This window comes from Mizuhopecten yessoensis, unplaced genomic scaffold (genome assembly GCF_002113885.1).
Source record: "Mizuhopecten yessoensis strain PY_sf001 unplaced genomic scaffold, ASM211388v2 scaffold6363, whole genome shotgun sequence".
NCBI lineage: Eukaryota > Metazoa > Mollusca > Bivalvia > Pectinida > Pectinidae > Mizuhopecten > Mizuhopecten yessoensis.
The window spans coordinates 70299-97472 of record NW_018406512.1 but is presented as its reverse complement, the minus strand read 5'-3'; the positions used below and the strand labels follow the sequence as shown (position 1 = coordinate 97472).

The window sequence follows — 27174 nt, the reverse complement described above, 5'->3', positions numbered from 1 at the left end:
TGTGTATAGTCTAAACAGGTGCTCTCGTCTAACGAACCTGTGATTACTAAAATTTAGAACCTATGAAACTTCTTATCTAAAAGGTAAAGCGTGATCCGGTTGTTAAATATATGAATTATCAGAATTAATATTGAATATTGTATTACCTGTCTTCAGACAGAGACATATAAAGCCGTAAGTAGTATATACGTTTCCGCTTCAGGTCAACCATGACAATCAGAATAATATATAAACTAAAGGTATTTTGTTTTGGTTTCCTTTCTATCATAACAAGATACCTTCTCTGTATTAACGTAATATATTAGGTATCAGTACATTTCACTCATAGTTCCAGTAGTATTAGTAATCATTATCAAATACATATAAAGATAAAATATATTGCCGTGTGAATGATGTAATTGATATACAATATGTGTTAAGATAAGTTCTGTGCACTGATCTTACACGAAAATGGCACCGTTTCATTGGTTGATATACCTGTCAATCACGCGCGGTAGAGAGGTGGGCCCTCGCGGTGATTGGTTGATGTTCTTGTCGATGCTCCGCTGTTGTTTCATTGACAAGAATATCACGGGCCGTAATTCTCGTCACATTCTGGTGCATGTAGTCGCAGTGACATTTGGTATTTCTTTTTCTGTTTCCTGTTGTACAATATATTTAAACTTGAAAGTGACATTCGTTCTGAATTCCGTTCTGAATTCTTTTTTAATTGGTGCAAGCATCCCATGCATACAATTTTATTATGAGAAAGTAGGTTTACTTTGTTTGTAATGTATAATCGTGCACAGAAACCTTACATGTGGATGTACATTGTATTGGACATGTATGTTGAAATTGTAGGTGTATAAATATAGCTGTTGGTCTGTATGAACTTTCTAACTAAGCATTGAAGGATAATTAAATGTAATCACTATGTGTAAGCGTCAAGGAAAAATCATTAAACTAAGGAACTGTGACAATGTATTATGAGAATTATCGGTGTTCATGTTAAAATATAATAGACAAAAGCAAATATTTATTTATAGGACTGTTTTGCTATTGCTAATACTGAAATACTTTTTTCCTGCTAACACAATGTTCAAATACTAAAGTGACATTTGTACTGAATTCGTTTTACTTAGCGCAGGCAGCCTGGTCCTCGCATAAAATGTTAGTGAAAAAGTGGGTTGACTTGGTATGTAATGTATAAAAAGCTGTATTTGACAAGAGGGTATAATTGTACAAGTATGTGCAAAATGTTGTTGAATGTATAGGTAAGTGGTTGTTATGAAAAAAACATGTTGATATGATTGATTGTACATACGTGTGCATGTTTATATGTTTGCAGGTAGGTTGGCCCAGTTAATTATTTCTTTAACAAAGGAAAAATCTTGTTATTTCATTATCTGATTAAGTAACCAGCAACCGACCGTGGAGAAGTTGATTTGTACTTTAATTTTTAAATCATAGTATACTGTAAAAGCATATATTTACGTTGGTGGTTAAATTTCGTTGTTTTGGATTTGGGACAAGTTCGTGGGGAAAATATTTCGTGAAATCAATATTTTCAAACCCAGTTATTTTATGTTTGACACCTGGACAATAAGACTTACCGTACATCGCCCGAGGTGATCACCCATCCACTCCAGGTGAAATTTTCACACCTCGCTTCACCCCAGTCAGTGGAAAACAATAGATCGACCATCGCCCGATGGTCACCGTACTGCTTGCGAGGTTCAGGTAAGACCCGGCGAGATAAACTCACACTATGGGTATCGGTCAAATCCGTCATGCTCTATAATTTACATACAAAGAGCGATGTAACAAACGCTTGATTGACGCGCTATAGTTATAAGTGTTTAACTCTGTGTCTGTGACGATAAGTACACCGTTTATCATGACCTGTGTCTAAATGTAAATACAGCATGGTTTGTAATTAAAGTAATAGTTTATTTCATATTTTCGCTAATTTCTATTTCGTGCGATTAAAATTTCGTTGGGATTATATTTCATGGTTTTCTTTAAACCACGAAATAAACGAAATTAAATCCCCAACGAAATATTATGCTTTTACAGTAATCTGTATTTAACGTTGAAATAGTGTCTCATAGGTCAACTTGGCCGGATAATTAATTCTATCAATTTTGTTTCAACTAGAAACTTTAAATTGTGAATGGATATGTGACTCTTTAATAAAATAAATTATTATTATAAGGGTTAATATATATCACAAGACATCCAATCGACATTAGCCTATAATTGGATGACAACACGTAATCACCTTTTGTCATGCTGTGTACACAAACGCCAATCATGTCGTCGTTGAACAGCACTACTACGTGACCAGTTTCTGTGCAGGATTATATATATTGCAAAGTTACTGTACCGTTACAGTCCAAATATACGGAAATGTATCAGTGAAAAATGTTAACAAATAACTTCAACGTTGGTGTCTTCTGTGTTTGAGTGTCAAAAAAACGTATAGCATATTTTCGGTATTACCGTTTAATGACAAATTGACTACACTGTGTCGTCCTTATGTTAGGTCGACAATTCAAATAAACAACAAAATACCGACAGTTACACATTGAATATCATTATACAATACAGTACTTATTGATGCGATGCTAAGTTATATCGAGGACTTAGATAATCTGAGTCCGTGATTATATTTATCTCGAAAATATAATTGAATTATGAAGGTTAAACTTTTTCTCTCCATATACATGTAATATACACAAGTTATAATTTAACATCTTGGTTCAATAATGTAAAGCAACTCGATCCACTCCTTTAGCCGGCTTAGTTTTAAAATTTGGGTACAGGTACATCACACTAAACACACCGTGTCCAGTGCTTGATTGATAGGTTTTGCGTCCGCTTCACTACCGAGTAGTTTGGATAATCACAGGTAAAATATACAGGTGTGAAACCACGTGATTATGTGGCTTTTCAAAGCAATAAACTGAATTGAATTGGATTACCAGGTACAGTTTTCTTACCTGTGGGTCTTACCTGGGAATCTCCAATTAACTCATTACAGCATAATTATGACAGTGGTAATACAGAACTTGTGTGGTGTTTGATCACACCTCTAACCCCCTTAGAGCACAGGTCTGTTATTTCAACCGGCAGGTGTGATATGCTTGAATCTACCTGAAACTATGCTTTACCTGTGACTACATGTGCCATTGTAATTATCCATGTATACAGCTAATAATGTTTAAATATCATATCAGCATGGTAATAATGTAATGTGATCGCACTGCCAAAGTATTATAAAACATTTCTAATTTACATTTATATCATGGCAGCACCCCTACCTCTACAAAATTATAGAAACAACCTATATACTGAAAATATTCCGTTATCATAATTCTAATCAAAGACGAATAAAACCAGTATATACGTACGTATCCGCTATAATTTTGTTTATGATACATTGTATCTTATTAAACATTATTAATTCAATTCAGGTTATTGCATTGGATATCCACATAATCACGTGGTTTTCACACCTGTACATCTTACCAGTGATTGACCGAACTACTCGGTAGTGAAGCGGACGCAAAACCTATCAATCAAGCACTGGACACAGGTGTGTTTAGTATTTTGTACCTGTCGCAAATTTCACACCTAAGCCGGCTCAAGGAGTGGATCGAGATGCTTTTCATTATTGAACAAAGATGTTTAATTATATCTAAGTCCGTGGCATTACACATCAATAAGTACTGTATTGAATAATATCAAATGTGTAACTGTCGGTATTTTGTTGTTTATTTGAATTTTCGACCTAACATAAGGACGACACAGTGTCGTCGATTTGTCATTAAACGGTAATACCGAAAATATGCTATACGTTTTATTGACATTCAAACACAGAAGACACCAACGTTGAAGTTATTTTGTAAATATTTTTACTGATACATTTCCGTATATTTGGACCGTAGCGGTACAGTAACTTTGCAATATATATAATCCGGCACAGAAACAGATCACGTAGTAGTGCTGTTCAACGACGACATGACTGGCGGTTGTGTACACAGCATGCACCAGAGTGTGACGAGAATTACGGCCCGTGATATTCTTGTCAATCAAACAACAGCGGAGCATCGACAAGAACATCAACCAATCATCGCGAGGGCCCACCTCTCTACCGCGCGTGATTGACAGGTATATCAACCAATGAAACGGTGCCATTTTCGTGTAAGATCAGTGCACAGAACTTATCTTAACACCTACTGTATATCAATTACATCATTCACACGGCAATATATTTTATCTATATATGTATATGATAATGATTACTAATACTACTGGAACTATGAGTAAAATGTACTGATACCTAACATATTACGTTAATACAGAGAAGGTCTCTGGTTATGATATAAAGGAAACCAAAACAAAATACCTTTAGTTTATATATTATTCTGATTGTCATGGTTGACCTGAAGCGGAAACGTATATACTACTTACGGCTTTATATGTCTCTGTCTGAAGACAGGTAATACAATATTCAATATTAATTCTGATAATTCATATATTTAACAACCGGATCACGCTTAGCCTTTTATATAAGAAGTTTCATAGGTTCTAAATTTTAGTAATCACAGGTTCGTTAGACGAGAGCAACTGTTTAGACTATACACCAAAGTCGTATATATTGTAATATAACGTCTCTGGTTAAGAATAATGCTCTATTTTTTTTCTCTCTTTACTTTATACAGTTTTGATAACTGACATACGGATGCACATTATCTTTCTGAAATGGTTAAGTTCGCTTTAAATGAATAAAGAAACAAGATATTTCGAAAATTTCGTTCACTTTAAACACATAAGTGTACGTAACTTAAATGGTATTTTTTCTAATGAAAGCCTTTGTGGAGATCATTGTCATTATCACTCGAAGTTTCAACAACCCGGGAGCTTACATTGCTGTTTTAGGAAGTTAACAGGAGTACCTCGGATACCAGATGTGTAACTCATTAGTGTATTCATGCAAAAGATACATTGTTGAAATGTAAATATACATTGTTGAAATTCATACATTCCGATGACGTCACGTTGTTGACTGACAGGACGGCTGGATTGTGTGTTCATTTACATACGTTTACTTTGATGACATAAATGGACGCGTTTTATGTAAAGAAAAAGGCTATAAATATAAGGATTAACTTTCTATTCAATTTAGGTTATCGGGTGATAACTACAATGGAACCCGGGTAAATTATTTTTTCTTTATCACCCGATAACCTAAACTAAATAGAAAGTTCAACCTTAAATATTATAACATGAAACATTAAATCAGAAGGGATATTCTTACGACAGTACAGGAAAGATAAAGTTCCATTTAATTGAAATTATATCAGTAATGATTAAAAAAACACCAAAATATGAATAAAATACATTTATGTTAAATACAATAGAAATTAAAAGCTGAGAGGACAGGTGATCGGGAATCTCCTTACTAAGAGGATTATATAAATCACAAAACTATTAACAACATAAAAAACGATTGAAAGGTATATGAAGCAAAATAGGAACGTAAACTGTCTTAACATATATATATATATACAGTGGTTCGTTTATGAACATTTACCTCGGACCGAACGGAGCCGGGGGATATAGTTTACGTAATATAAGTTGTATACGACATCGGGACGTACTTATCATTCGTCATTAAATATCGTTAATATTGAGAGTTCATATTGTGTCTTTGATTATTATATGAGTGATCAGAGACGTATATACTGGCTTCATGTGTCCCTGGAGTGATGTATCAAAGCACCAGTTCAGCAATACGGTAAAAGTTATGCATTATTCTCAAATGGTCGTTCATTTCGATCCTAACCCTGGCCGTAGTACAAAATAAGCATTATTTCCTTGGTCTTTATTTATTTCATTCGAAGTAAATATAAGTGTACTATCGACCTGTGTTATTATATCGTTTTGATTACGGAATTAGAGCAACCGTCGTTGCATAGCTATACCGACAACACGGCCAGCAAGGCAGGGACTATAGACTGCCTCACCTGTACGGGCTTCGCCGGAGCGCGGCTACATCAAAGGGAATACCGCTGTGCGAGTGAGCGGGACAACGACTTAATTTTCGGGGGCCAACGACCAGTTTTCGGGAACAAAGGCACAATCTTATTGAATTGTTATGTTCCTGAAAATTGGTTGTTGTCCCTGAAAATTGGTTGTTGTTCCTGAAAACTGGTCCATGTCCCGACAACTTGGATATGGTTTTTAAATTTAAATGGTGCTCCGCTAATTTGGAGAGTATTTCCGTAATTTGGGCCATGCAAATATGATTTAGATTGTACATCATTAAGTTAGCCATGCAAAGATTATTTAGCTGGTACGTCATTAAGTTGGGTCATGAATTTATGATTTAGACTGTGTTTTGTAAAATTCAATGCTAATTGAAGTTTACTGGTATAATAAGGTAGATTAAGTCGTAGAGTTGATTTTTTCGTCCTTAAGTGTTTCTCAGTGATACACAATGTGATATTAAACAACTCCAAGCAGTAATAGTAAGGTGTAGTTAAGTATAGGGAATTTCTGAAAGACTTGAGAAAATATGAGTCCCTATCGTTATCATGAAAGCTTCTGGCGATCCTTAAATACTTTGGTTTTAAATATGTTGACAATTACTTGAAAGTATTACCATTAATGTCCCCATTTTGTTATATTATGTGCAATTGATATTCTAGATTACACTAGATATACTTACAATATATATAATTACACTAATTAGACTAGATATAATTACACTAGATACACTGATGTAGAAATGATTAGAATGGTAACGTCACTACTTAACCCTACGGCAAACTTTGTAACAACCTGATACACTGATGTATAAATGATTAGAATGGTAACGTCACTACTAAACCCTGCGACAAACTTTGTAACAACCTGATACACTGATGTATAAATGATTAGAATGGTAACGTCACTACTAAACCCTACGGCAAACTTTGAAACAACCTGATACACTGATGTATAGATGATTAGAATGGTAACGTCACTACTGAACCCTGCGACAAACTTTGTAACAACCTGATACACTGATGTATAAATGATTACAATGGTAACGTCACTACTAAACCCTACGACAAACTTTGTAAAAACCTGATACACTGATGTATAAATGATTAGAATGGTAACGTCACTACTAAACCCTACGGCAAACTTTGTAACAACCTGATACACTGATGTATAAATGATTAGAATGGTAACGTCACTACTGAACCCTGCGACAAACTTTGTAACAACCTGATACACTGATGTATAAATGATTAGAATGGTAACGTCACTACTAAACCCTACGACAAACTTTGTAACAACCTGATACACTGATGTATAAATGATTAGAATGGTAACGTCACTACTAAACCCTGCGACAAACTTTGTAACAACCTGATACACTGATGTATAAATGATTAGAATGGTAACGTCACTACTAAACCCTACGACAAACTTTGTAACAACCTGATACACTGATGTATAAATGATTAGAATGGTAACGTCACTACTAAACCCTACGGCAAACTTTGAAACAACCTGATACACTGATGTATAGATGATTAGAATGGTAACGTCACTACTGAACCCTGCGACAAACTTTGTAACAACCTGATACACTGATGTATAAATGATTACAATGGTAACGTCACTACTAAACCCTACGACAAACTTTGTAACAACCTGATACACTGATGTATAAATGATTACAATGGTAACGTCAATACTAAACCCTACGACAAACTTTGAAACAACCTGATACACTGATGTATAAATGATTAGAATGGTAACGTCACTAATAAACCCTGCGACAAACTTTGTAACAACCTGATACACTGATGTATAAATGATTAGAATGGTAACCTCACTACTAAACCCTACGGCAAACTTTGAAACAACCTGATACACTGATGTATCAGGTTGTTTCAAAGTTTGTCGTAGGGTTTAGTATTGACGTTACCATTGTAATCATTTATACACTGATGTATAAATGATTACAATGGTAACGTCACTACTAAACCCTACGACAAACTTTGTAACAACCCGATACACTGATGTATAAATGATTACAATGGTAACGGCAATACTAAACCCTACGACAAACTTTGAAACATCCTGATACACTGATGTATAAATGATTAGAATGGTAACGTCACTACTGAACCCTGCGACAAACTTTGTAAAAACCTGATACACTGATGTATAAATGATTAGAATGGTAACGTCACTACTAAATCATGCGACAAACTTTGTAACAACCTGATACACTGATGTATAAATGATTAGAATGGTAACGTCACTACTAAACCCTACGGCAAACTTTGTAACAACCTGATACACTGATGTATAGATGATTAGAATGATAACGTCAGTACTAAACCCTGCGGCAAACTTTGTAAAAACCTGATACACTGATGTATAAATGATTAGAATGGTAACGTCACTACTAAACCCTACGGCAAACTTTGTAACAACCTGATACACTGATGTATAAATGATTAGAATGGTAACGTCATCATGGCTATGCCGATGACACACAAATTTACATGGTCATAAAACCACAGGACAGTTGGAATACAGTCTCAGAAAGTCTGGAAGCTTGTCTGACAGATATCAGTATCTGGATGAACGCCAACATGCTTAAACTTAATCAGGAAAAGACGGAACTTATCGTCTTTTCCCCAAGGTGTCAGCAAACAATGGCTCTCCAGCTCAAGGTTGGTGCCAGAACTATTGAGACTGTTCCAGCTGTTAAAAACCTAGGGGTGTACTTTGACAGTTATCTGAACATGGAGAAACAAGTGAACGCTATTGCCAAATCCTGTTACTACCAGATCAGGAACATCGGCTGTATTCGGCAGTTTCTAACTGCAGATGCATGGTGCATTCACTTGTTACCTCTCGGTTGGATTATGGTAACGCCCTGCCCTGTGGTATATCTGACAAACTAACTAGTCATCTGCAGAGGGTCCAGAACACTGCAGCACGGCTAGTTACTCGTACTCGAAAGAGAGAGCACATCACACCAGCGCTTTATTCGTTGCACTGGTTACCTGTACGATACAGGCCGCAGTACAAAATTCTGGTATACACATACAAGACACTGAATGGAACAGCTGCTCAGTACCTACGGGAGCTTGTTACCCTGTATCAGCCGTCAAGATCACTGTGGTCGGAGTCAGAATCTTTGTTGTGTGTCCCAAAATCTCGTACTGTGACCTACGGAAACAGATGTTTCGGCTACGTTGTGGAATAGCTTACCATCTGATATAAGGAAGTCAAATACCCTGGCCAAGTTCAAGAGGGACATAAAAACTCACCTCTTCACGCCTGCATTTTAGAATCTTTGCAAAGACGTCATGTAAATACCATCCTTTTATTTATTCAATTATGTGCCCATTGTTTGTTAAATGTATGAAAGTGATTGCAAGCCTTTGTTGTTTGTTTTCACAATTATAACCATTACTATTATCCATATGTTGTAAAGCGCCTTAGAGTAATTTTACAAATTATATAGGGCGCTATATAAATGTTGTTTATTATTATTATTATTTAATACCATATTTTTCAAGTTTAAATAATAAGCCAGGATGCCAGACACGATCAAATGTCTTGCTTACAGGAAAGAAATCCATACTGGTATTTTGTTAGTAGTTCGAATTCCAGTAAGTGATTATATAAATGCTTGAAAATGATTTTTTCTAATATTTTACTTAAACATGAAGTAATAGAAATTGGACGGTAATTTGAGACATCATTTTTATCACCTTTACCTTTATATATAGCATTAATATTAGCCCATTTCCGAGACAGAGGAATAGAACCAGATGACATGGTTTTATTAAATAACATAATAAGTGGAGTTATTAGTGATGGAGAAAAAAGTTTAATAACTTTCCGTATAATTTCATCAGATCCTGCAGGTTTCTTATCATTAAGTACAGTCATTTGATCCCTTACATCCTGCTCTTGAAATTAAAAGTGATTAAGTATGTAAGGAGACTCAGGAACAGGAGGCAAGGGATCAATATTATCAGAGGATGTTGATATGGCTGTAAAAAAATCAACAAGGCATTCGGTTTTATCAAGTGGATGAAACAAAACAGTGTTATTGTCATTTAATGGTGGAATAATGGGTGACTTGTTGTTAATTTTTAAAATAGTTTTTGTGGTTTTCCACCATTTAAATGTTAGAGAGTGTTCTAAATTGTGTATATATCTATCTTTAGTGGTACGTATTTAGCTGATGGTTTCATTTCTAATGTTCCTAACATTTGCCTAATGATCTGGAATATTGGTCTGTATTGCTTTTTTATGGATTCTATTCCTCTGTCTTAGTTTTAACCTTATCTCGTTTGACATCCATGGCTTATCATTTGGTCGGATAGTAATTTTCTTTATATGTATACAGTCATATATAGCTTTATTTATAACATCAACAAGTACAGTATTAAAACCATTTACATCATGTTGTTTTATACATACCCAGTTTATGTTATCATTCATCTGATTCATTTTGATAACATGAGCATTATTATTCAGGAAGACATTTTTTTGTATATGCATGTTGTCTAAATACAGAGTAAGAAGCACTGAAGTTGACTACAGAGTGATCACTACAGATTAGAGGAGTTACAATTACATTTTTAACAATAGTATCGTTATTGGTAAGGACAATATCAATTGAGGTAGAAGAATCCTGAGTTATTCTTGTAGGAACTTTCACATAATTGTACAGATTATATTTTGTTAGAAGTCTTTTTAAACGAGAGTTTGGCTGAATATTCCTCATATTAATAATGTCTGCATTTGTTCGCCTCGAGTCATCAGTTACATGATCTAGTAAATTATCACGCTTGTTCCAGTAATCAATACTACTGTCAGGAGGTCTATAAATACAACCTAGGTGGAGTTTTTTGTTGCTAAATGTAATCTCTGACCATAATAATTCTAAATCAGGAATCTCGAGATCTAGTCTTCTTCCCATAATGATATTTTCCTTATAATAAATTATAATGCTTCCCCTAGGACTCAGACAGCGGTCTTTTCTGAAAATTTGTTTAGAAAAATTTTGGAGTAACAAGTCATTGTCATGAATTATTTCAATAAGATGGCTTTCAGTTAAACATATAATATCTTTATCACTCAATTCAGCTTCAACTATATCCAGTTTATTTCTTACTAAACGGATGTTTAAGCTACCAATGTCAAGACTGCATAAAGGACCTGAATGTTTTCCAATATCCATATACATTATAATTAGTATTAATATTTGAACAAGTGAGAAATGGTCATTTGAATAATAATATATGTAATATAGGAGTTTGTGTCTGCCAAGGGTTTCGTACTCGAGTCACGTCATGGCACTGTGTTGTATGCTTAAGCAAGATACTTTACTCCGCTTGTTCCAATCTACTCAGCTGTAAATGAGTACGCAGTTGGGCAGTTCTAGAATTATAAGTTACTATTGACACCACACATTAATAATGCTTACTATAGATAACGATAGGATTATTTTAAAATAAGTAATGTTCCCCCACGTACGCACAGTTGCATCTACAAAGATAACAATGACGACACAAAAACAGGTACGTGTTTACACAGAGTACTGACAACATCATGTAATGTAAACATCTAAACAGTCACACACATCAGAACGTATAATGTGATAGTATGACCTACATTTTCTGTTTGCATCAAAACGGTATCCAAAAAAAATAAGTAAATAAGCCTTTAATCTGGCTTGAAGTTATAAAAGTGAGAAAGGTTTGTATTCTTGTATTCTCAAACAATTGTAAAACAAATCGTTTTTCATTGATATTCACTATTTCCTTAATTCCTTATTTCCTTGTTATTTCTTATTTCATTGTTTTTCGTTCCCTTGAAATATCTGATAATATTTCATGTTTTCGTGTCTTTGTCCTGTACAAATCAATGCAAAGTTATACTATTTGATGTTTTCCGTACTTTGTCCTGTGCAAATTGATACAAAGTTATACCATTTGATGTTTTCACGACTATGCCCTGTACAAATTGAAACAAAGTTATACTATTTGATGTTTCGCGACTATGCCCTGTACAAATTGATACAAAGTTATACTATTTGATGTTTTCGCGACTTTGATCTGTACAAATTGATACAAAGTTATTCTTATTTTATGATTTTCCTACTTTGTCCTGTACAGGTTCATACAGTGTTACAAATAATGTGTTATCACTATATGTAAACCACAAGTCGACAGAAATCTTTTTAATACTAATACACTGTTATCATTTTCCTGACATCTCGCTTATCTGTCCTGTACATGTTTATACAAGATTATGTTTGATGTTATCTCCGAAAAGTTCAAAACAGGTTTGTCCCGGTATTACATGTAAAGGAGAGTTTACAATATCACGCCAATTTGTCATAGTGGAAGATTTATCACTGTTAGTTTTAAATGAAGTTAAATCAAAATGCACAATGATGGTTTAAAATAAGCAATCAAACGAAACATGCCGTTGAATCAATATTCCTGGAAACTTATACGTATCTAAACTATTTATACGCTTTCTTTTTTAATTTCCTGGAGATGTGATGAGAGATCCCAATGAGATTACTCACCGATAAACGATATATACATGTCCCCACTTGATATCGCCGCGTTGAAGTGAAGGCAAAGTGCAGTCTAAGTGAAGACGAGACAGCCACGTCATACTCTATCTTAGCTATCATCATATCACATACTGTAGCCTGTACTCAGGATCATTGTATTGTGTATATTCAGCCTGATTTTCCCCCTTATTTAAATAATATATACGCAACAGATACACATGAGACGAGGTATGACAGAAACATGTAATGGTTACGGTGAGTGTTTGTAAGCAGACTTAGTCTGGAAAAACCAGGGGATACCAGACTTCTATCTACAGAACTAAATGTCTTACAAATCGTCGTGGGTTTATAACTATCAGTTCGTCCATAGTAAGGAATACCATTCTACACTGTAAGTACCAGTTTGTCATTCCAGTAGCCAGTCTGTGAAGTCACGTTGATAGCTGATTCACTGTTCTTTATATATTACATAACACAATATAAACATGCTTGCAGTGTTATAGACAACTGATGTAGAGGCCCTGTACAATCGTGGTTTGTCTGTCCTATTATTAGGTCTGTCCTTTACTTAGGTCTGTCCTACTAAGGTCTGTCCTCGACTTAGGTCTGTCCTCTACTTAGGTCTGTCCTCTACTTAGGTCTGTCCTCGACTTAGGTCTGTCCTTTACTTAGGTCTGTCCTCGACTTAGGTCTGTCCTTTACTTAGGTCTGTCCTACTTATGTATGTCCTCTATTTAGGTCTGTCCTCTACTTAGGTCTGTCCTCTACTTAGGTCTGTCCTATTTAGGTCTGTCCTCTACTTAGGTCTGTCCTTTACTTAGGTCTGTCCTACTTATGTATGTCATCTGCTTAGGTCTGTCCTATTTAGGTCTTTCCTCTACTAAGGTCTCTCCTACTTAGGTCTGACCTCTACTTAGGTCTGTCCTACTTAAGTCTGTCCTCTACTTAGGTCTGTCCAACTTAGGTCTGTCCTCTACTTATGTATGTCCTCTAATTAGGTCTGTCCTCTACTTAGGTCTGTCCTCTACTTAGGTCTATCCTCTACTTAGGTCTGTCCTCTACTTAGGTCTGTCCTTTACTTAGGTCTGTCCTCTACTTAGGTCTCTCCTCTACTTAGGTCTGTCCTCTACTTAGGTCTGTCCTCTACTTATGTCTGTCCTCTACTTATGCCTGTCCTCTACTTAGGTATGTCCTTTACTTAGGTCTATCCTACTTAGGTCTGTCCTTTACTTAGGTCTGTCCTCTACTTAGGTCTGTCCTACTTAGGTCTGTCCTTTACTTAGGTCTGTCCTCTACTTCGGTCTGACCTCTACTTAGGTCTGTCCTCTACTTAGGTCTGTCCTCTACTTAGGTCTGTCCTCTACTAAGGTCTATCCTCTACTTAGGTCTGTTCTCTACTTAGGTCTATCCTCTTCTAAGGTCTTTTCTCTACTTAGGTCTTTTCTCTACTTAGGTCTGTCCTCTACTTATGTATGTCCTCTATTTAGGTCTGTCCTCTACTTAGGTCTGTCCTCTACTTAGGTCTATCCTCTACTTAGGTCTGTCCTCTACTTAAGTCTATCCTCTACTTAGGTCTGTCCTCTACTTATGTCTGTCCTCTACTTAGGTATGTCCTTTACTTAGGTCTGTCTTACTAAGGTCTGTCCTCTACTTAGGTCTATCCTCTACTTAGGTCTGTCCTCTACTTAGGTCTATCCTCTTCTAAAGTCTGTCCTCTACTTAGGTCTTTTCTCTACTTAGGTCTGTCCTCTACTTAGGTCTCTCCTCTACTTAGGTCTGTCCTTTACTTAGGTCTGTCCTCTACTTAGGTCTGTCCTCTACTTAGGTCTGTCCTCTACTTAGGTCTGTCTTAAAGGTCTGTCCTACTTAGGTCTGTCCTAAAGGTCTGTTCTACTTATGTCTGTCCTACTTAGTGTCCTACTTCGGTCTGTCCTACTTAGGTCTGTCCTCTACTTAGGAAACACTGAAGAAACCAAAATGGATCTGCTGCCCCCTTTGTAACATTTGCATCTGTATCGCTTTTTTCTCATTTTTAGTTCACCTGGTCTGAAGGACCATAATTTATATAATGAGCTTATGTCGTGGCGCAGCGTCAGTCGTCGTCCGTCGTCGTCGTCCGTCGTCAAGTTTTTCTTTAAACCCTATCTTCTCCTAAACGCCAAAGAGGATTTCAACCAAATTTGCTCTGAAACTTCATTGGGGGAGGGCAATCATTTTCGAAATAAATGAAGTTGGTTCGACACCTGAGAACAGGAGGGTGGGGCCCTGAAGGAGAAATTACATAAATTTGCTTTTAAATACATCTACTCCTAAAACCAGGGAGGATTTCAACCAAATTCAGTTTGAAGCATCAGTAGGAAAGGGCAATCATTTCTAAAATAAATGAGGTTGGTTCAACCCCTGAGGCCAGGGCGCGGGGGCCTGAAGGGGACCTTAGCTAAATTTGCTTTAAAACGCATCTCCTGCTAAACGACAGAGAGGATTTCAACCAAATTTAGTCTGAAACACCGGAAGTGCAATCATTTCTTAAATAAATGAGGTTGGTTAGACCCCTGTGGCCAGGGGGTCGGGGCCTTGAAGGGTAACGCATTTCCTCCCAAACACCAGAGACCATTTTAACCAAATTTGCTCTGAAACGTCATGTGGGGAGGGCAATCATTTCATAAATAAATGAGGCTTGTTCGACCCCTGGGGTTCGGAAGGCCGGGTCCCGAATCGGAAAATTTTCTAATTTTTGCTTTAAGACGCTAATACCCCCAAATTGCCTGAGTGGATTGTACAAAATTTGGTCAAAAACATTATTGAGGAAGAACAAACATTTCTTATTTGAATGAGGTTGATTTGACGCCTGCGGTCCTAAGAAATGGTACAGCTAGATTATCATATTCTATGGTGTAGTTTTCATAAATTGTTGAAAATTGGTTTCTAGGTTTATTAAAGCTTATAGCTGAATGAAAATTATAAAGTATTGTCTAATTACACCCTCTAATATGACATATTACTTATTTTAAAATCTGATAACATGACAACTCAATGGATAGATTATCATAGTTGAAAGTCAGATATTGTGGTCCCAGTTGGGTTAGAACATAGATCTTGTCTGGTTTTGAGTAATTTCATATAAAGATGTACTAATGCATTCAGTTGTAATGACTTATATATAAAACCAGGTGAGCGATACAGGTCCAATGGACCCCTTGTTCACTTTTCGGTATAGTCTCCCTCGGCACCCGTCCTCATTAGATATTGCCTATTGTAATGATGTTAAACCAAATACACACAAACAGTATAAACATATTGTATACTCCATTTCATATAAAGCAATCTACAAACACGCAATCAGTTATTCTTGATTTTGCTCGGTTAAGGACTTTCGTTAAGTTGAATATGTGGTTTTATGAACATGTGAAAGCGACAGTGATTGTCAGCAAATGGTCGAGATCAAAGTACCGCATTTAGTATAGGTCATCGTGACAAAAACAATTGTAGTGATGTCATAATGAGAATGTTAATCTGATGTTTCTTAAAATAGTAACACCATGTCAATATCACATATAACCAAACTTGATTATGATTCAACCAATCCCAATCCAATGAAACTGTAGGGAGAAAATAGTGTCATCTAATTCACCACAATATAATTCACATCATGCGTGTAATATTGTATAATAAATTATATAATTGTGTATGTTTTTAAAGAATATCAATGCGTCGACAAAAATCATAAATCGATAGCAAACTAAGGCAAAATATGAACAGGGAAAAGATTAACATTGAGACAATAATCAAAAGAAAAATTACAAGGATAATAAGACCAGGTGATCCGGTAAGATAAGCGTCTTCTGCTTTTTTGTAACTTGACATAATCGCATACTGTATGTTATAAACTGATCGTTTTGTCTACCGGTAGGCTAATATGTGAACCAGAAGCCTGATGTTTGAACAACAGGCTTTTAACAAATAATGACAATATCAACCTCTTAGGTTCCTTGTGATAAGGTCTTTATTTGAATAACGAATAATTCACTAGATTAGATAGACCATTCAATATTATCATTATATTATTTCGCATTAAATCATTAAATGACACATAACACGGATTTTTTTTATACTTTAAACAGCTTTATGAAACAGTATAAACAGAAATGGGCAACAAAGTTAAACAGCACTACCAGATTGATGAAATGTTTGTGTGTTACGTAATATTTCAGTATATCATTAAAGTTCATCTCACTGTAACACTTTCAATATCAATGTTTATGTTCTGTTTTTTATTTCAGACCAATACATGAAAAATGTAATTTCTCAGGATGAGTGACGGGTCGACCAGAAGTGATCATGGGGGGTCAAGAGAGGTCAAACTCCTATCAACAATAGGTAAATTATTTACTGAATGCGTTATTGATATGGGAGGGTAGGAGAGTTAGTCAGTTTGGTATCAATAATAAAGGTTTAGTTTGTTTTGAACAGCTTACAAAATAAACAGTTCCTCTTTCTGTTCAAATGAAACTAAACCTTTACAATATGTGAATAGTTACTAGATTCCATAAGACCAGGAAACGGTTCTCTCCACAATAATTATAACACATTAAAGCATTCAAAGAGCCAGGAAAAGACATTTTATCTCTCCACAATAATTATATAAATAGGATTGATTTAGACCAAGAAAGATATCATTTATCCCACAATCGTTAACAGACAGGTATGTACAACAGTATATAGTTTAGGGACGACAAAGCAGATAACAATGCTATTGACAATGGCTTTGTCCAAGAGACGGTACCAAGTAATGGCCAGTGACCAATTTGGGAACTACAAAACAGAAAATAATTTTGACTACAGTGTGAATGGTTTAGGGACGAACCGGGTAACAGTATCTAACTATATACGAGTGGCATTTACATAACAAAGTCATTCATTGTCATGTACTGATTTTGAATTCCTCATGTAAACATAAGAATACACCCAACTATTGTCCACCGCTGTATAGTACTAAATAACCTTGGCCATATACAGGACAATGTATCATCTTGTCGTTACGAAATCCTCATGCTACACATGATACTGTTTATTTTTGGATGATTTGGCAAAAGTCCAACATTTGGAAGACTTGCTGTTTCGAAATTAAACCAATAATCATGTACATTTGTATATAATTTGTTGTAATAATATTTGATTTACTTAGAGATATGATCACATAAATGCGAAGTGAGGAAACATCTACATAAAATCTTGCTTAGTCTTGCAGAAAATACTTTGCTGTCCCTAATCAGTGACAATAAAGGTCAAAAATATTAAACATCCGTGTCTTAAGTGTTTCGAATTTTATGTAGAAAAAAGGGATAAGCTGTCGATAAAACCCTCGGGCTGCAGCATGTAGTTAATTTGTGGTTTATATATGAATGAGGACTCGCTACTCGGAATTAATGATTGACTTTATTCTTACAGGAGCAAAAGACTTAGTAAAACTTGGTCACGTGACTAAGAGCGGGTGGCTGAAACGGAAGACACTGCCAGGAAATAAGAGGCTGTCTATCGGCACTATGACCTGTACGTCTGTCATAGTACATTACTTCTTATCTATAATAAACAAATGAAGTCGCATTTTAACTATGGTAATGATGACAGTTAAACTGTGGTAATGATGTTAGCCTAACTATTGTATCATTGGTGTGGTAATGATGTTAGCCTAACTATTGTATCATTGGTATGGTAATGATGTTAGCTGAGCTGTTGTATCATTGGTGTGAAACTGATGTAAGTGTCACTGTTGTAATGCAAGTTTCATGCCGATATAGTGTAAGGAATTTTATAAATTATATAGTAACAATATCAGATAAGTTGTGGAAATAATTTTAGTTTGACGAAGTGGTAATGTGTGACGTGTTGGGTATATGTGGGTACGTGCCTTTTGAATATTTGTGACGTGTTGGGTTTATGTGAATTGCTCAACATGACGTGTGACGTGTTGTGTATATTGGACATGATACACAGATATGTGTGACGTATTGGGTATACGTGACGTGTTACACGGCTAATGTATGTTGCAGGGAGATCACTGTTCTGTTGTGTATCGGAAGGTTGTATGTACCACTTTGAATCAAATACATCAAAGAATCCTAAGACAGTCTTCGTACTTACAGGATATAACAGGTAAGAATCCAATCAAACAAAATAACAGGTAATAATCCAATCAAACAAAACAGCAGGTACGAATCAAATCAAACAACATAACAGGTAAGAATCCAATCAAACAAAATAACAGGTAAGAATTCAATCAAACAAAACAGCAGGTAAGAATCAAATCAAACAAAATAACAGGTAAGAATCCAATCAAACAAAACAGCAGGTAAGAATCCAATCAAACATAATAACAGGTAAGAATCCAATCAATCAAAATAACAGGTAAGAATCCAATCAAACAATATAACAAGTAGGAATCCAATCAAACAAAATAACAGGCACAAATATTCTCACTAAAGAAGCATGAACACGGTCGAGTATGACCTATGTCTTTCATTAGGACAATTACTAGATATATAAAGGTAAATACACGTGACTGTACACGTGACTGTACCCTTAAAAGATAGGTAATTTATACAGCATGCCAAAAATAGAACACAACGCGCCACATAGCTAGTTCGTCCTTCTAGGACTCATCGAAGATACAAAGAGAAACAGGAAGTACAAATTAAGCTTGTTGATAAAAAGTGACAAAAGAACGGTAACGTTTTACTTCACCGTAACGCCATTGCGTCCGAATAGAACTCATTAAGTGTCCAAAGGTCAAAGAAAAATCGTGTTGTGTTTAGAACAAAATACCACAAAGTTATTTATTTTCAAACATAATAAGTTTCGTTATGCGGTACAGACTATTAATCAAGTAGACATTGAATGGGATCAGATAATATAACCCGTATGTTCCACCTCATTGCTTAGGGTGTTCCGGGTGGACCATCAACAGCGAGTAAACTGTTTTGAGATCCAACCACCAGTAGGAGTCAACTCTCTCAAGACGTACATGTTTTCCTGCGAAAGTGATGACGACCGACTGGTGAGTGATATTCGTGACAGATCTATAAAAAGATCTACATTTAATACAATAAGACTGTATTTACTAAGTATATGACAGTAAGTTTACTGTACGACAAAGCGTTTCCTGAAATAATCAATAGAAATATAAAGATAAGATACACATATTTGAAAATTTCGTTTATATATGAATTAATTCGGCAAGTAAACATTTTACTGATTCATATTGTCAATTCGTCCACAGATACAACAGTAGTATTATTTGAACGTCAGCAGTATTGCTCTCACAATAAAATGTCTATACATGTTGAATGACAGTGTTTAAAAACTTTTTATATTTAACCTTTTTCAAATGACTGAGATGGCAGCTTAAAGGCCAGAATCCAGATGAGCATTATGCCATGGATAAACGTACTCTATTGTTGTAGGACTGGATGAAAAGCATACACGACGCTCTGCTTGTAGCAAATCAACAACTACCTCCAGAGTAAGTACTTATAGCAAACCAACAACTACCTCCTGAGTAAGAACTTATAGCAAACTAACAACTACCTCCTGAGCAAGTACTTATAGCAAACAAACAACTACCTCCTGAGCAAGTACTTATAGCAAACAAATAACTCCCTCCTGCCTATGAAATCAGATGGATGTTATAGCAAACCAACTACTATCTCCTGAGTGAGTACTTGTAGCAAACCAACAACTACCGCCTGAGTAAGTACTTATAGAAACCAACTACTACCTCCGGAGTAAGTACGTATAGCAAACCAACAACGACTGGATGAAAAGCATACACGACGCTCTGCTTGAAGCAAATCAACAACTACCCCCAGAGTAAGAACTAAAAGCAAACCAACCACAACCTCCGCAGTAACTACATATAGCAAACCAACAACGACTGGATGAAAAGCATACACGACGCTCGGCTTGTAGCAAATCAACAACTACCTCCAGAGTAAGTACTTATAGCAACCAATAACTACCTCCTGCCGATGAAATCAGATGGATGTTATAGCAAACCAACTACTACCTCCGGAGTAAGTACGTATAGCAAACCAACAACGACTGGATGAAAAGCATACACGACGCTCTGCTTGAAGCAAATCAACAACTACCTCCAGAGTGATTACTTATAGCAAACCAAGAACTACCTCCTGAGTGATTACTTATAACAAACCAACAACTACCTCCCGAGTAAGTACTTATAGCCAACCAACAAGGTCCTCCTGAGTAAGTACTTCTAGCAAACCAACAACTACCTCGTGAGTGAGTACTTATAGCAAACCAACTACTACCTCCGGAGTAAGTACGTATAGCAAACCAACAACTGCCTCCTGAGTAAGTACTCATAGCAAACCAACAACTACCACCTGAGTAAGTACTTATACCAAACCAACAACTACCTCCAGAGTGATTACTTATAGCAAACCAATAACTACCTCCTGCCGATGAAATCAGATGGATGTTATAGCAAACCAACTACTCCCTCCTGAGTAAGTACTTATACCAAACCAACAACTACCTCCTGAGTAAGTACTTATAGCAAACCAATAACTACCTCCTGCCTATGAAATCAGATGGATGTTTAAGGTTTATTGATGCAGTGTATTTGAAAGGATTTACTAAATAAGTTTTTTTTATTCCCTGTATCAAATATCAAGTAACGTTTTTTATAATAAAATGTTCGAAATAAAGTTAATCGAATTCGTTGCATTTAATGAGGCTGAATTAAATAAGGAATAATGAATTAAAGAATCAGTCTCATTTAGCTTCCTCAGCGATTTCCAAACTTTAAATTTTAATTTATTTTTAAGTCCGAGGATATGCATGCTTTGTTTTCATTTTTCACAAAAATAAAATATTTTGGATTTCAATTTGTCAATGTAGCCTGACACGTCGGTGGATGAAATTCTCATGCTTAAGCGAATATAATAAAGATGTTCTTTTTATATCATAACAGTAGGCACATACTTATGAAGTTTGGGTACCCCGAGGTGGAAAGGTCTGTTCTGGTGGAGGCTCCGACCAGTGGCTACAGTAACATTGACGAACTACAGGAGAAGAAAACGCAGCAAGCAAAACCCAAAACCGTAGAGCGCTACAATCCGTGGGATCGTATGTATATTTCTATTACAGGGGGACGGGGTCCAGAGCCCAAGTCTCCTTCAATTCTTACTTATACCTGTATTCGCATAGACAGTCAGTGATTAGCAACTTGACGAATTTATTGATTCTAAGTTGGTTTGGTTTGGTTTGGTTTAGTATTGTTTAACGTTCTATCAGCAGCTATGGTCATTTAAGGACGGCCTCCCCTGTGTGCAAGATGCATGCGTGTAGTGTATGCGTGTGTGTTTCGGGAGGCTGCGATATGTTCGTGTTTGTCTCCTTGTGATAGCGCGGAACTGCTACCTCACTGAAACATACTGCCAAAGACACCCAGCAGAACACCCCTCCCGGTCACATTATACTGACAACGGGCGAACCAGTCGTTACACTCGAAAAACGAGGATTTTGCTGTTAATGACACAAACACACCTAAGTCTCAAACAGTTTTACCACGTTACCGTTCTTAGCCATTACATGATCGGCATCTTTATCTTTTCTAAGTTCAATAAATTATATACTGTTTATTACATGGTATTTGTTTATGTCAGCTCATTTAACTCGTCTTTAGAAGTTGTTCACAATACAATATAGTTGTTAAGCTCACTTCTCTCCATACTTGTAAGTGGTTCAAAATACTTTTTTTTTCTTATGTCATAAATCATTCATTCCATTGTTTTACTATGTACACAGCATGTAGTGCATCATTTCTATTTCAGAAGTGTTCAAGGAAAAGTCTGGTAGTAAAAAGAACAAGAAAACGGTACGTAAATATCACCATTACAATCGTTTAATTCCTAACCGGTATTGTGTTTATGTCATTACGTAAAAAGTATTTAGCGCACACTGGACATTCCATCTTCTTGATATTCTGTTTGTCTTGTCGGTTCGCTTTTTGCTGATTATTCAGCGAACTTTCTTTAAAAGCCGCACGTCACATTTCTACCTTGCAGACTGGTTTAAGGAATGTATGGAACCTTAATTAAGATAGAATTTGATTGTTTTCGCGAACGTTATCTTTGTACACGATTACGGCATGGTTTTACAAGTGGTCGGTGGGTTTTTTTCGATGAGAGTTATAAAGATGAAACTCTAGACATTGATTTAATAATAAAAAGGCACGTCATTTTGCAACCTTTATTTATATCTTAATATTAAATATAATTATACAACTTTGCATAAAAAAAAATTAATTTATAATTATACCAGTGCTTTAGATTTATCTTATTGACTATTATGAGACAATAACTGAATCTTTATGTGTATCTTGTAACCGTGTATATTGTAACATAGTATAATTACGGTGTCACTATATTTGTATCTTGTTACTGAGTTTAATTACACTGTAACTGAGTATAATTACACTGTCACTATATTTGTATCTTGTTACTGAGTATAATTACACTGTTACTGAGTATAATTACACTGTCACTGTATTTGTATCTTGTTACTGAGTATAATTACACTGTAACTGTATGTGTATCTTGTTACTGAGTATAATTACACTGTCACTGTATTTGTATCTTTTTACTGAGTATAATTACACTGTCACTATATTTGTATCTGAATACTGAGTATAATTACACTTCACTGTATTTGTATCTTGTTACTGAGTGTAATTACACTGTCACTGTATTTGTATCTGAATACTGAGTATAATTACACTGTTACTGAGTATAATTACACTGTCACTGTATTTGTATCTTGTTACTGAGTATAATTACACTGTCACTGTATTTGTATCTGAATACTGAGTATAATTACACTGTAACTGAGTATAATTACACTGTCACTGTATTTGTATCTTGTTACTGAGTATAATTACACTGTCACTGTATTTGTATCTGAATACTGAGTATAATTACACTATAACTGAGTATAATTACACTGTCACTGTATTTGTATCTTGTTACTGAGTATAATTATACCGTCACTGTATTTGTATCTGAATACTGAGTATAATTACACTGTAACTGAGTATAATTACACTGTCTCTGTATTTGTATCTTGTTACTGAGTATAATTACACTGTCACTGTATTTGTATCTGAATGCTGAGTATAATTACACTGTCACTGTATTTGTATCTTGTTACTGCGTATAATTACACTGTCACTGTATTTGTATCTGAATACTGAGTATAATTACACTGTAATTATACTCCATTACATTGTAATTATACTCAGTATTCATATACAAATACAGTGACGGTGTAATTATACTCAGTTGAGTATAATTACACTGTCTCTGTATTTGTATCTTGTCACTGAGTATAATTACACAGTCGCTGTATTTGTATCTTGTCACTGAGTATAATTACACTGTGACTGTATTTGTATCTTGTTACTGAGTATAATTACACTGTAATGGAGTATAATTACACAGTCACTGTATTTGTATCTTGTTACTGAGTATAATTACACTGTCACTGTATTTGTATCTAATTATTGACTGCATTCATACTGTCACTGTATTTGTATCTAGTAATTGACCACATTTATACTGTCACTGTGTTTGTATCTAGTAATTGACCACATTTATTCTGTCACTGTATTTGTATCTAGTAACTGACAACATTTATACTGTCACTTTATTTGTATCTAGTAACTGACAACATTTATACTGTCACTGCATTTGTATCTAGTAACTGACAACATTTATATTGTCACTGTATTTGTATCTAGTAATTGATTAAATTTATTCTGTCACTGTATTTGAATCTAGTAACTGACAACATTTATACTGTCACTGCATTTGTATCTAGTAACTGACAACATTTATACTGTCACTGTATTTGTATCTAGTAATTGATTAAATTTATACTGTCACTGTATTTGAATCTAGTAACTGACAACATTTATACTGTCACTGTATAAATTTAATCAATTACTAGATACAAATACAGTGATGGTAAAAATGTGGTCAATTCCTAGATACAAATACAGTGACAGTGTAATTATACTCAGTAACAAGATACAAATATAGTGACAGTGTAATTATACTCAGCATTCAGATACAAATAAATACAGTGACAGTGTAATTATACTCAGCATTCAGATACAAATAAATACAGTGACAGTGTAATTATACTCAGTAACAAGATACAAATATAGTGACAGTGTAATTATACTCAGTTACAGTGTAATTAGATACAAATACAGTGACAATATAAATGTTGTCAGTTACTAGATACAAATAAAGTGACAGTATAAATGTTGTCAGTTGCTAGATACAAATACAGTGATGGTAACTGACAACATTTATACTGTCATTGTATTTGTATCTAGTAATTGATTAAATTTATACTGTCACTGTATTTGAATCTAGTAACTGACAACATTTATTCTGTCACTGTGTTTGTATCTAGTAATTGACCACATTTATTCTGTCACTGTGTTTGTATCTAGTAACTGACAACATTTATACTGTCACTGTATTGAAGACAATTATACCGATACTATAGTTGTTGCGTTTTTCCAGAAGCAGTCGGAGGAGCCTAAAGAGGGAGGTGAAGAACACGTGTATATGAATGAGGTCAGTCTTTATATGAATGAGGTCAGTCATGTGAACTTCTTTAAAATAAACATCTGGCAAACACTTCCTCATACCAAAAAGCAGAACACTTTATTGTTTTGTTTTGCAGTTGTTGAGTTTATACATCATACTGCAAGTATATGTCAAAGTTAGCAGCTTCAACAACTTAACAAGGAATCATACTTGACTTTCTTTATCTCTTGAAAGTATATTGAGTAAGACCAATGATAAGTACAGATTTAAATTACCTTTTAAACTTTTCTAATCGTATGGAACGCATCTGAATTCAGCATATCCCACGGTGCGCAGTAGGACATATATTATTATATGTACGAACAAAACCACAGTGTATTGGGAAACCATCATTTTCAATTCGTATATTTACGTTTGTTTCATTTTATGGCCCTTTTTAAATATACTATAGTGGAACAATCATTTTCGCACAAGCAGGGTCGTGTTTGCTATGGTTACTGTTTGTGCTAGGAGACAAAAGTCAATCTAATAGTATTTAGTAGGTTTCTTCCTAATTTGAATAAGAATGTTTCAATTCACATGGACATACTAACTAGATTCATTGTCTATCTTTATAGACTAAAACCTACTGTATCAGTTAGTTTAACATGTTAAATATTTATACACTATCTGAAAAGGAAAACCGAAGATTATACATGAATCAACTTGGGAAATTAGAGGCAGGACAGCAGGATCAGGGAGAAGAAGAAGAAGAAGAAGAGGAGGAGGAGGAGCAGGAGGTAGAAGAGGTAAGATGGACACATTTTACGTCGAAATGGAGTGGATTATATGGGCTATTTTTTATCAAACAAAATTACTAAATAAGGTCGTGTTGTGTTTGAATACAAGATCGAACATATGAAGGAAACTGACTGTGATGTACAACGAAATAGAACAAGGTTATTACTACGGGTCATCGACTACGTATATACTGTGTATAATGAGCAGTGTCTGTTTGATGATTTTACTTGATAACAATTGTGTCACGTTATGAACTACCAGTTTGATGATTTTAATTGATAACAATTGTGTCACGTTATAGGACTACCTGTTTGATGATTTTACTTGATAACAATTGTGTCACGTTATACGACTACCTGTTTGATTATTTTACTTGATAACAGTTATGTCTCTTTATAGGACTACCTGTTTGATTATTTTACTTGATAACAGTTATGTCTCTTTATAGGACTACCTGTTTGATTATTTTACTTGATAATAATTGTGTCACGTTATAGGACTACATGTTTGATTAATTTACTTGATAACACTTGTGTCACGTTATACGCCTACCTGTTTGATGATTTTACTTGATAACACTTGTGTCCCGTTATAGGACTACCAGTTTGATGATTTTAATTTAATAACAATTGTGTCACGTTATAGGACTACCTGTTTGATGATTTTAATTGATAACACTTGTGTCACGTTATACGACTACCTGTTTGATGATTTTACTTGATAACAATTGTGTCACGTTATGAACTACCAGTTTGATAATTTTAATTGATAACAATTGTGTCACGTTATAGGCCTCCCAGTTTGATGATTTTAATTGATAACAATTGTGTCACGTTATAGACTACCAGTTTGATGATTTTAATTTAATAACAAATGTGTCACGTTATACGACTACCTGTTTGATGATTTTACTTGATAACAATTGTGTCACGTTATACGACTACCAGTTTGATTATTTTACTTGATAACACTTGTGTCACGTTATACGACTACCTGTTTGATTATTTTACTTGATAATAATTGTGTCACGTTATACGACTACCTGTTTGATGATTTTACTTGATAACATTTGTGTCACGTTATACGACTACCTGTTTGATGATTTTACTTGATAACACTTGTGTCACGTTATACGACTACCTGTTTGAT

At 35.0% G+C, this 27174-nt stretch overlaps 1 protein-coding gene across 5 annotated transcripts in view; it reads left to right on the top strand.

Annotated features, from left to right (window-relative positions):
- The window catches only part of LOC110452038, a 43207-nt gene that overhangs the window by 4770 nt on the left and 11263 nt on the right, over positions 1 to 27174 (top strand). For 2 of the 5 annotated variants that reach the window (XR_002463126.1, XM_021500301.1), the window contains exons 2-10: positions 16885 to 16981; positions 18053 to 18154; positions 18655 to 18757; positions 19544 to 19658; positions 20065 to 20123; positions 21597 to 21751; positions 22459 to 22502; positions 25219 to 25272; positions 25923 to 26033. Coding sequence is in view for 1 of the 5 variants with exons in the window: in XM_021500301.1 (XP_021355976.1) it covers positions 16915 to 16981; positions 18053 to 18154; positions 18655 to 18757; positions 19544 to 19658; positions 20065 to 20123; positions 21597 to 21751; positions 22459 to 22502; positions 25219 to 25272; positions 25923 to 26033 (810 nt within the window). In the remaining 4 variants the exon portion in view is untranslated. Of the gene's footprint in view, positions 1 to 12739; positions 12996 to 16884; positions 16982 to 18052; positions 18155 to 18654; positions 18758 to 19543; positions 19659 to 20064; positions 20124 to 21596; positions 21752 to 22458; positions 22503 to 25218; positions 25273 to 25922; positions 26034 to 27174 lie in introns of those variants that run through there. The other 3 variants (XR_002463128.1, XR_002463127.1, XR_002463129.1) reach the window with 3 other exon arrangements.